Here is a 12,815-nt window from a genome sequence, read left to right as displayed (position 1 = left end):
TTTAAGAAGCGAACAGTTCGTATTTATTGTGTATTATGAAAATATGCATTTATGTGAAATAGCGCACTAAAGATCTCTCCAAAATAAGTCGTTTTTAGTACGGTTTGTTGTGCTTAAGTACACAAAATGTGACACTGTAGCGCAACGCACTGTACTGGTACCAAAAGTGATTCGTTTCGGAAAATGTCATCATGTTTATGACTGGCTAAACATGACACTACCCTTTTTTACTCACTTCGCTTAATAGGCTAAGTAGGACTTCTTATCAATTATGAATGCACTTTTGCTTACCTCAATTCATTTGTTTATAGATGAAGTTAGCTCGTCTCCCCTTCTGCGCAGCAAAATGGTCTATGACCATTTCATTGAAATTTGGCCGATTCAGTAATTCTTTTTCTAGGGAACACATTGCAAGCGCACAAAATCTGTCCTCATTCATAGTGTTGCGCATGAATGTTTTCACTCGCTTTAAAGTAGAGAAGCAGTGTTCTGCCTCTCCGGTCGTCATAGGGAAGGTTACTATTATTTGCAGAAGTTTTACACTTTCAGGAAAAGCTTTAGCCAGATTGTTATCGTAAACAAAGTTCAACAAGGTCAAAGCACCTGACACCTTCATAAAATCTTTTTGGCTGTACAACACGTTCAGCTCACGACGTAGATTTGAAGACTGTAAATTGAACAAATTAACAGCTATTTTAAGCTTTTTTTCCGGAAAAATAGTTTGATGTTTTGCAAACAACAATGGATCAAACAGCTGTGCAATCGATAAGTGATCATTGAAACTGAATCGTTCTCTGATCTGAGTTGTGATGAGGTTGCAAACGTTTTGTGCACACACTATTCTTGATTCTGTGAAACATCCCCGTTTTGCAGTTAGTTCTACCTGTTCCCAGTGATCGTCAGTTTCAAGTGAGGATCTAATTTGCTGGACAGAATCTGCAAAGTGCGATACATATTCAACAGTTTTCACTGCATCAGTATTCCTCTGCTGCAGTTGATTAAAGAGAATGTCACAATGAGGCATGGCTGTATTAAAAAAATTTATCTAGAAGAGGAAATCTTCGTCTTGCAGGAAACCCTTCAGTCCCGTGGCCTTGTTTATTGTCTTGTAATCACTGGCATCATCATCATCATCATCAATAATTCTTCCTAGGCACTCAATTTCCTTTTGGTATTTGTGCACAGTGGTTACGCTCCGTGATTTAAAATTCCATCTTATGGACTGAGGACAGGTAGGAATACGCTTATTCACTTCTTCAAGAATGGCTGTATGGCTAGAAGACCGGGAAAAAAAAGGTGGAAATTCCTTCCAAGTTGCTAAAGAAGATCCGCACTTGTTTATTGCCCGTCGCACAACGTTCAACAATTATATTTAACTGCTGGGCGTAACAGTGAATAAAGTGAGCATTCCTGTACATTTCTCTAATTCTAGTTTGAACTCCACTTTTATGACCACTCATAACAGGAGCACCGTCGTAACACTGAACTATCAGTTTTTCAGGTGTTCCATGTACATTCATTTTCTCTAGCTCGCAGAGAACAGCTACAGTTACATCGTCTGCACTGTGACTTTTTGGGCTTACAAAGGAAATAAATCTTTCATTTATTTATCCCAGTAGCTCATAGCGAATTATTAGGACCAATTGTGACAAATTTGCACAGTCAGTAGTTTCATCAACTTCTATTGCGAGAAAGTTTGCCTTCAACAGTTCACTCCTGATGAGATTGAGCCATACCTCATAAATTGATTCCAGGAGTTCATTTTGAATTGTCTTTGATAGGCCTAAGAAAACATGGTTTTCTGATTTCTCAATGTGCTGCTTCAAGACGCAGTCCAGTTCTGCCATAAGACTGACTAAGCCTCGAAAAATTCCTAGGTTTTTCGAATCTTCTGTTTCGTCGTGGCCCCCCTAAGGCAAGCTCGAATTTGCTGCAAAATTTAATACAGTCTATGAGCTTACCCAGAATATACCGATTTTTTTGATACATTTTCATTATATATCTTTATATTACAGCGGTAACCACTGTCTAATTGGCACATAATGTCCACTTTCCCTAGCATTGAAAACTCAATGAAACCATTAAACTGTTTTTCGCTGGAATTATGTTTTTCACCTTTGCGTGAAAATTCTGTAAGTCAGTGATACCAGTTTCAGTCCAGTACTATCTGTGAGGAGACAGGTGAAACAGAAAAATGCATTTTTCACTTCACAACCACACAACCACTCAGCTGCAGCGTACATTGCAACAAACTTCAATCCTGAGACTGGTTTGATACAGCTCTCCATGCTACTCTATCCTGTGCAAGCTTCTTCATCTCCCAGTACTTACTGCAACCTACATCCTGCAAGAATCTGCTTACTGCAACCTACATCCTTCTGAATCTGCTTAATGTATTCACCTCTTGGTCTCCCTCTACAATTTTTACCCTCCACAGTGGCCTCCAATGCTAAATTTGTGATCCCTTGATGACTCAGAACATGTCCTACGAACCGGTCCCTTCTTGTTGTCAAGTTGTGCCACAAATTCCTCTTCTCCTCAATTCTATTCAATACCTCCTCATTATTTATGTGATCTACCCATCTAATCTTCAGCATTTTTCTGTAGCACCACATTTCGAAAGCTTCTATTCTCTTCTTGTCCAAACTATTTATCGCCCATGTTTCACTTCCATACATGGCTACACTCCATACAAATACTTTCAGAAATGACTTCCTGACACTTAAATCTATGCTCGATGTTAACAAATTTCTCTTCTTCAGAAACTCTTTCCTTGCCATTGCCAGTCTACATTTTATATCCGCGCTACTTCGACCATCATCAGTTATTTTGCTCCCCAAATAGCAAAACTCCTCTACCACTTTAAGTGTCTCATTTCCTAATCTAATTCCCACAGCATCAGCCGACTTAATTCGACTACATTCCATTATCCTCGTTTTGCTTTTGTTGATGTTCATCTTATATTCTCCTTTCAAGACACTATCCATTCCGTTCCACTGCTCTTCTATGTCCTTTGCTGTCTCTGACAGAATTACAATGTCATCGGCGAACTTCAAAGTATTTATTTCTTCTCCATGGATTTTAACACCTACTCCAAATTTTTCTTTTGCTTCCTTTACTGCTTGTTCAATATACAGATTGAATAACGTCGGGGAGAGGCTACAACCCTGTCTCCCTCTCTTCCCAACCACTGCTTCCCTTTCATGCCCCTCGACTCTTATAACTGCCATCTGGTTTCTGTACAAATTGTAAATAGCCTTTCGCTCCCTGTATTTTACCCCTGCCACCTTCAGAATTTGAAAGAGAGTATTCCAGTTAACGTTGTCGAAAGCTTTCTCTAAGTCTACAAATGCTAGAAACGTAGGTTTGCCTTTCCTTAATCTACTTTCTAAGATAAGTCGTAGGGTCAGTATTGCCTCACATGTTCCAACATTTCTATGGAATCCAAACTGATCTTCCCCGAGGTCAGCTTCTACCAGTTTTTTCCATTCGTCTGTAAAGAATTCACATTAATATTTTGCAGCTGTGACTTATTAAACTGATAGTTCGGTAATTTTCCCATCTGTCAATACCTGCTTTCTTTGGGATTGGAATTATTATATTCTTTGTGAAGTCTGAGGGTATTTCGCCTGTCTCATACATCTTGCTCACCAGATGGTAGAGTTTTGTCAGGACTGGCTCTCCCAAGACCGTCAGTAGTTTTAATGGAATGTTGTTTACTCCCGGGCCTTGTTTTGATCAGGTCTTTCAGTGCTCTGTCAAACTCTTTACGCAGCATCGTATCTCCCATTTCATCTTCATCTACATCCTCTTCCATTTCCATAATATTGTCCTCAAGTACATCACCCGTGTATAGACCCTCTATATACTCCTTCCACCTTTCTGCTTTCCCTTCTTTGCTTAGAAATGGGTTTCCATCTGAGCTCTTGATATTCATACAAGTGGCTCTATTTCTCTAAAGGCCTCTTTAATTTTCCTGTAGGCAGTATTTATCTTACCCCCTAGTGATACAATCCTCTACATCCTTACATCTGTCTTCTAGCCATCCCTGCTTAGCCATTTTGCACTTCCTGTCGATCTCATTTTTGAGACGTTTGTATTCCTTTTTGCCTGCTTCATTTACCGCATTTTTATATTTTCTCCTTTCATCAATTAAATTCAGTATATCTTTTGTTATCCATCGATTTCTACTAGCCCTCGTCTTTTTACCTACTTGATCCTCTGCTGCCTTCAATACTTCATCCCTCAAAGCTACCCATTCTTCTTCTGTTGTATTTCATTTCTTTCCCCCATTCCTGTCAGTTGATCCTTTATGCTCTCCCTGAAACTCTGTACAACCTCTGGTTTAGTCAGTTTATCTAGGTCCCATCTCCTTAAATTCCCACCTTTTTGCAGTTTCTTCAGTTTTAATCTGCAGTTCATAACCAATAGATTGTGGTCAGAGTCCACATCTGCCCCTGGAAATGTCTTACAATTTAAAACCTGGTTCCTAAATCTCTGTCTTACCATTATATAATCTATCTGATACCTTCTAGTATCTCCAGGATTCTTCCATGTATACAACCTTCTTTTATGATTCTTGAACTAAGTGTTAGCTATGATTAAGTTATGCTCCGTGCAAAATTCTACCAGATGGCTTTCTCTTTCATTTCTTACTCCCAATCCATATTCACCTACTATTTTTCCTTCTCTCCCTTTTCCTACTCTCGAATTCCAGTCACCTATGACTATTAAATTTTCGTCTCCCTTCACCACCTGAATAATTTCTTTTATCTCATCATGCATTTCATCAATTTCTTCATCATCTGCAGTGGGTAGTTCTTTCATTTCACCAGTTAACAAATATGAAATGAGCTTCCCTTGAGAACACTCAGCTAAGTGTCACTGCCAATCTCTACAGTTCGTGATCTTGCCTCTTGTATCATTAGTTCCATTCAACATACAAAGAAGCAATCTGTCTAAGTGTCTAGACGTGCCTCAGGAGAATTACTTTTCTGAGATTAAAGTGAAACTTAGAGTATCTTAGCCTATACAATATGTACAAAATCTTTAATGTTATGGATGCATTGATTGTAGGTACTGTAACATTTACTGATAGCAGTGTATATTTTCATTAATGGATTAGATCTAAAAGTTGAATGTGTTCCTCATTCAAAATTAGTATATTTTGTTTCAGTTGTCTGTCCAGAAATGAGATTTACACCATAACAACCGGTAAACTACTTTTTCAGGCAAGTGGCACCCCAGGCAGCACTCCACCACAGCAAAGGAATGGTGCTAATAATGTTTCTGTGCCTGCTGATGGTAGTGGTAACACAGCTGGCAAGAAACGTGTTTCTGATTCGTCACTTGATGGACTGCCCAAAAAACCAAGGACAACAGATGAAAATTCTTCGCATGTAAGTTATCCGCAAGCCCTTTCAACTTTGTAAGCTTTCTCCAGATTCAAGACGATAGAAATTGAGGCAGCTGTGCCTATGATATGGCTGAATTTTATTATTTATGTTGGGGAGGGGGAGGTGGTGGTGTATACACAAAAGAACAGATATGCACTCAGCTGCAGATTATGAAAATCAGGCTTTCAAATAGGTACTGGGCTCATACAATTATAGTTTGTGGTAATTTTAATGTGCCCTTGTTATGTTGGCAAAAATACACATTTAATGTAATTGTAAACATGAAAGATAGTCCAAAATTGTACTAAATGCTTTCTTTGAAAGTTATTTTGAGCAATTAGTTGAGGAGCCAACACCAAGCATATATTTTTGCAATAATGTACCAGACCTCTAGCAACAAACAGAGAGTATCACATCAAATACAGGAATTAATGGCTACGAGGGCATTATAGCGAGACATTGCAGTAACATCTAAAACCACCAAAAATAAATGCAAAATATATATATTTAATTAATTAAGAAGCACATAAAAGTTCACTTATTCCATCCTAAGGGACAGTCATCATGTCTTCCATACCAACTGTGCAAGCATCCGCCAAATATGGCTTCATTTCAAAGAATAGTGGTGATGACAGTACACCAAGTAAATTAGCAGTAGACACACATTCACAGCTCTCTGAGACTGCAGACGTGTGTGCAACTTGCGCTTGCGCGCACGTGTGTGTGTGTGTGTGTGTGTGTGTGTGTGTGTGTGTGTGTGTGTGTCTACTGTTGACAAAGGCCTTAATGGCCGAAAACTATGATTGTGTGAATCTTTTTATTGTGCCTATCGCTACTCAGCATCTCTTATATATGGTGAGTGGCAACTTTCCTTCTCTCATATTGTTACATTCCATCCTGGATTTCCCATTGTTTGATTTTCACCAAGTAAATTAGTGAGATGGAACAGATCCCCCATGGTATGCAAAACAGTTCAGGGCACAGTTGCAAATTTGGCAATAAAAGCATACCACATTTACAGGAACACAGTATCTCCAACATGGATGGCAGTTTACATAAACTAAAAAAAAAATGCGGATTTCAGTGCAAGGTGCTCTTAGTAGTCTTCACAACAAAACCAACTCAAAATCTGGCAAAAAACCCAGAGAGATTCTGGTTGTACGTAAGGTACACCCCAAGGGCAAGAGACAATCAGTGTCTTCACTGTCTGATAGCAATGGTAATTATTCTCGGCCATAATGGCTATGTTTGTGAACTGTGACTGTGTGGGATGATTATTTATATCTAATTTCTGCTACCAGTCACTTTTTTATTTTAGTTTAATCCAACATAATAAAACATGTTTCGAACATGTTCTGTTCATCTTTAGGCGTTCATATGTACATACAGAGAAATGTTACTTAAAAATAAACACTCAAACAGTCTTAAACTAGATTAATCTAATTGTTTGTTACTGGAGCGGCTGGTGTGGCATTTGGGGGAGGGGGGTGGGTGCCACTGGATGGCTAGAAATGGAAATCAGTGATGTCTTTTGCTGGTTTTCTTCCTTGTGGTTGACTATGTATGATATCACAACCTGTATAGGATGCAGATAGATTTGCATCAGTTATGTGTTATGAAAATAGTGTGAAGGGCTTTTATATGACAGTTGATCACTTACAATTTCATCATCTTGTTGCTTCACTTGTATCACTCACTGGTGTAATGGCGGAGCTGTTGATTAATATTACGCTATTGCACATTGCATTTTCTCACTGATGGCCAATGTAATTTGCTACACAAATTGCTTTGACATACATGTAAACGTTATGCACACAAAACAAGATGGCGGATGTAGCATGTGAGTCTGTATCGATTATCGAGGTTTTTGTACCGATATTATTGGTACTAACAGATTTGTAGTCCTATACAGGCTGTGATATTATACATAGTCTACCACAAGTAAGAAAACCAGAAGAAGACATCACTGATTTTGATTTCTAGCCATCCACTGCACCCCCTCCCCCCTCAAAATGCTACACCAGCCGCTACAGTAACAAACATTGGACAAAGAGTTCTAGATTTATTTAGTTTAAGACTGTTTATTTTGGAGTAACATTTCTCTTTATGTATGTATAAATGCCTGAAGATCAACAGAGCATGTTTGAAACGTGTTGTATTATGTTGGATTAAACATAACATGAAAAGTTACTGGTAGCAGAAATTAGAAATAAATAATTAACAATAGTAATGCTACCATTGGCAGTGCCACCAAAGCAGAGTTAATAAATACTGTTTTCTGAAATTCATTCGCCAAAGAAGATGCAGTAAATAGTCCAAAATTCAAATTAAGAACAGCTGCTAACATCAGTGATTTTGTAGTAGATACTTCGTGTACCGAAGCTGTGTAAGTCACTTTAGAAAGCCAAGTCTTTTGGCTCCAATTGTATTACTGTGTAGCACATATTAGTAGGGACCGGAAAATGTAGGATATGTTTGTGGAGAAATTTACTTCTTTTGGACCTACAAATGAGGGAGGTGATCAGCTTAGTGGTTATTGGGGAGATTTTAGACTGAAATTTTGCTGTTTCAAAATTTGAATATTTTCTTTCCACAATGGTCATTCCCATTTTCCCCACCTTCCAACAAAATAGTGTTTTTTTTAAAAAAAGAAGCAGCAGCATTTTCCTGTCAACGAATAGAGTGCTGCTCTGATTTAAGGTGTTTCTTGTTATTATTTTTCTTTTTGCTACCCAGCTCAATAACCACAAAATCAGCAGAACATTGATTTCAATCTTATGTGGTCTTTCATAGCCATCCAATCCATACTTGATAATGCTACAGATAGAATGGATTTGGTACTTAATGTAGCAGTAGAACTGAAAATACTCGATTAGGGGAAGACTTTCGGCCTGGTTGAAATATGTTGCCAGGTTTTGTTTTCTGGTTGCTATTGTGCACATTGCAGACTCCGACGGTTGACTGCAAGCATAATAATTTTGACTGCTTTAGCGTAGAGTTACGCAGGAGAAACAAGAGTCACCTTCCTCTCGCAGGGTTTCTAACGGTGACAGCAGAACTTGTCATATTGATTACTGATTGATGGACCAGGATTACTCTCATCAGTTATTTCAAAATAAGTCAGGAAAACAACGATCCATATACAACACACAGTGTTCAATAACAGCTACCACACAGTTGCTTGCTAAGACTGGCATTGTTGTAAAAAAGGTCGTTCATGCCTGACTTCTACTGATACTTAACACATTCACAGTTACTCTCATCAGCTAAAACTGCCGCTTTAAAGTGCAGTGCATTACACTATCTTTTGAACTTCAGCTAGCAGACAAACATTTGGTATACATTTCTTCATTCTAAGGTGGTGGACCCCATGGCTGACACATCTGTCCCACTACACCAGATGGATCTTATAGAGACTATTCAGCGGCCCACAATTGATGTGATACCAGATCATTGAACGCACCTATGTATCATTGCGCGATCCCATCCCCCCTTCCGGACACGTTTTTATTCATATTATCTTTCTTGTCTGGAGTTTCTCTGATGCTGTGCAATACCCATAACTGAAATCTGGTTACCTTTCTGATACTTGTGTGCTGAAAATTAACCTGTTTCAAACTGCCTATGATAAAATAGTTCATCTGGGTACAATTCACTATTAAATAGTGTAACTATGAAATTTTGTGTTTTTGCATTTTGAGGCAGCATTCACATATATATTTGCATTTATTGCAAATGTGAATTTTTCAGATCCTTACCAATTAGGTTCCTTTCGAAGTATGTTGATGAAATAGTTCCATTTTAAGCAATCATACCCAGCCGCTCACTTGATTGAAGATCTGTACCTGGAAAGTTGCATGGGTCACACCAATATGCAATAAAGGAAATAGAAGTAATCCACTGAATTATAGACGGATATCATTGACGTCAATTTGCAGTAGGATTGTGGAACATATACTGTATTCCAACATTACAAAGTACCTCAAAGAAAATTGACTATTTACGCACACCAGCACTAATTCAGAAAGCATTGCTGTTGTGATACACAACTAGCTCTTTACTTACACGAAGTAATGAAGGATATCGAATGGGATCTCATTGATTCCACATTTCTAGATTTTCAGAAGGCTTTTGATACCCTTCCTCCCTAGCGACTTCTAATTAAATTGGATGCCTATGGAATATTGTCTCAATTGTATGACTGGAGTTATGATTTCATTTCAGGAAGATCACAGTTCATAGTAATTTTTAGGAAGTTATCTGGTAAAGCAAAAGTGCTGTCTAGGCCCCCCCAACGAAGTGTTACAGGCCCTCTGCTGTGCTTGACCTACATCAATGACTGAAGAGACAATCTGAGGAGCCCTCTTAGATTGTTTGCAGATGATGCCGTAATTTACAGTCTAGTGAAGTTATCAGAAAATTAAAAAGAATTTGCAAAATGATTTGTCAAGCTATCTGCATAGTGCAAAATGTGGCAATTTTCACTAAACAATAAAAAAATGTAAGGTCCTCTTGACGAGCAGTAAAAAACTTTTGATTAAGTCATAAATCACACAAATTTAAAGATTGTACATTCAACTACATATCTAGACATTACAATTATGAAAAACTTAAATTGGAACCATTACATGGAAAATGTTGTGGGGTAGGCAAACTGAAGACTGCTTTTTATTGGCAGAACACGTAGCATATGCCACAAATCTACTGAAAAGGCTGTCTGCACATTACTTTTCTGTCCTCTTGTGGGGTATTGCTGTGCTGTACAGTACAAGATGAGATTGACAGAGGACTTGAAAAAGTTCAAAGGAAGGTAGCTCTTTGTAGGGGAGACTTTGTCACAGATATGATAAGATATTTGGAGCGGCAGTCATTAAAACAAGGGTGTTTTTAATTGCGGTTAGTTCTCCAGTACATTATGCTTGAAAGTGGCTGATAAATTACTGAACAAAAACTCTAATACATTGTACAAGTTAAATTGGCTGTGTACAATATTTCTTGGAAAAAATTTAAATAACTAATTTTCTCCTCTGAATGTGAAAGTAGATTGTTTGTGAGCATCACCCACCTACATAGGGAGAAGTTAGCTTCACAATAAAATAAATCAGAGCTTGCACAGAAAGATTTGTGTGTTAATTTTACCCGTGTGCTATTTGAGCGGAATGGTTGAGAAATAGCATAAAATTGGGTCTGTGAACCCTGTACCAGACAAACTGATGTGATTTGCAGAGTAGTCATGTAAATATAGATGTATACCAACTGTGAATGGTACATAAAAAAGAAGGGACCATGGGGAAATTAGTCTGGCATTCATCACTACACATTGTGGAAGTGACAGAGATAAAGTGCTATATAATTTATATAATTATTTTCTTAATTTATAATAATTTATATAATTTGAAATTACTGGGTGACTGTACACGTTTGCTTCTTTTCTATGCATAGGGTGATGAATCCCCAAGCAGTTCAATAGTAGTTCACTGTTGTGAGGATTCCAACTCTGTGGATGAACGTGGCCTTAGTGGAGAAGAGTTGAGAAGTGAAGAGGATGTTTCTCAGGACATCTCAATCAACAGAGAGGTACAGATAACACCTGGTATTTTCATAGGTTCACGAGTCACATTTGTAAGAAATTGTTCTGGATTAGTCATACAACTTCATACAGCTGTGTAACATGTTTTTGTGTCCAGGTGGTTGGTGATCAGGAAACTCTGTTGAATTTGGAATTTTGGAAAGTTGATCAAAACTGCAGATAATTATTGTTTAATGTAATGCTCTGTGACACTGTCATGGAAGAGTGATTTTTATTATTGTTATTTCGTATCATAGCTAAAAAGTTATATTTTCCACTGCTTGTTCATACAGCTATACAAGCTGACATGATTAATTTAAAATTTTGTTTCGCTTGTTGTTCCTGGCAGTTTTGTCATATGTTAGTGGTTGTACATGTTGCAGATAAGTTGCATAGATGACTTTGGCTTTTCCCCAGACTGAGCTACGCGACTGGAAGTTGTGATAATAAAACAATGTTTTAATGTTGAACAGTTGAATTCTAGGAGCCAGGTGTCCCAAACCGAGAGAGATTGGGCTATCTCCAACAAACCTCATACCAATAGATTGAATTCACAAAACTGGTATCTGCTCCTTTAATAAAATACAAAGTGCACTTACTCTTTAAACACACACACACACACACACACACACACACACACACACACACACACACACACACACGAGAGAGAGAGAGAGAGAGATTAAGTGTGATGGAAGAATGTAACTCAAAGAATGTATTAGCACAGTATAGTGCTAGAGTTTTTATGAAAGTAAGCAGGAAGCAATTCTGAATTGGTTGCTTGGGGTTAAAATTACTTTATGAAGTGTTCAGTCTTCTTGTGTAAGTTTCATCAATGTTGTTTTGTACATTATTATAAATTGGAAAATGTGCTGGTCAGACCAGGCGACAGTGTTCGAAGTACACACTGTGAGGCACAAATTTTCCATTGTGTAGAATGTAAAGTGTCAATCTTGAAAAGTTCAAATGAAGTAAACATTGCTTGCAAGTTGTATAACAAATACGGGATGGCCAAAATTAAACTGGCTTGTTGAATATTTGTAAGTCCAACCTAAAATAAGTTGCATAGTGTGAGGATCCTTTATCCTCACACATCAAAGGGATTTGTTACTTGTTGGCATATTTTTTATTTCTGTCCAGTGGTGACGTGTGGCAGTAATTATGCGTCAACAGTTGTTTAAGCTGTGCTCAGTGGTAAAAAAAAAAGTCTTTAGTATCAACAATGTTTCAGGATTTATCATTGTTGTTCGTACTGGGTGTAAGATTTGGAAAAAAAAAATCACAAAACTACCAAAAACTTCCTTTACTTTGGGTTTATTAATGCTCTTTGCATTAAGGGGCCTTCCTTTAGTTTGAGGTAATGGTGTCTGTGACTTCAAGATGATCACTTGACCGAAACTGGTTGTCGATAAATAAATGCACAGTGCAGAAGCTTTTGGTGGTTTTGTGATGCCATGTTTTACAAATACACTGAAGCTGTGCTGCACTGTGTAAAGAAGATATTTTGTAAGATTTGAATGAGTTGTTGCAGCTGGTCAGTAGCATTCTTTAATTAGTCAAGTCGAAGTTTGTGACAGAGATGATGTTTTAATGTGGAAGAATGTCTCAAAAGTCATGCCGTACAAGCATTTTTCCGACATCTTGTATTTCCAGTTGTTGGTGTTTATGTAAGAAACAGCATAACAAAAAATAAGTTTATTATTCTTAATCAACTATTTGAACTTGCAGCCTTCATGGTCTATATCATTGTCCAATTCTACTTAGAAAATTTCACAACACCATTAAAGCAAACTACAGATTTATGACCCACAGTTTAAGAAAGTATAAGGTAGGGTTAGAGTAGAAGAGGA

At 37.7% G+C, this 12,815-nt stretch overlaps 1 protein-coding gene across 4 annotated transcripts in view; it reads left to right on the top strand.

Annotated features, from left to right (window-relative positions):
- LOC126262298 (poly(A) polymerase type 3) overlaps nucleotides 1–12,815 on the top strand; it is a 154,284-nt gene that overhangs the window by 103,351 nt on the left and 38,118 nt on the right. For all 4 annotated transcript variants that reach the window (XM_049958836.1, XM_049958834.1, XM_049958835.1 and 1 more), the window contains 2 exons: nucleotides 5,232–5,399; nucleotides 10,839–10,973. In XM_049958836.1, the coding sequence (XP_049814793.1) occupies nucleotides 5,232–5,399; nucleotides 10,839–10,973 (303 nt within the window). The remainder of the gene's footprint in view (nucleotides 1–5,231; nucleotides 5,400–10,838; nucleotides 10,974–12,815) is intronic.

The sequence above is a fragment of the Schistocerca nitens genome, chromosome 6, assembly GCF_023898315.1.
Source record: "Schistocerca nitens isolate TAMUIC-IGC-003100 chromosome 6, iqSchNite1.1, whole genome shotgun sequence".
Classification (NCBI taxonomy): domain Eukaryota; kingdom Metazoa; phylum Arthropoda; class Insecta; order Orthoptera; family Acrididae; genus Schistocerca; species Schistocerca nitens.
The sequence above is the reverse complement of the archived record's forward strand: the minus strand, read 5'-3'. Positions and strand labels throughout refer to the sequence as shown.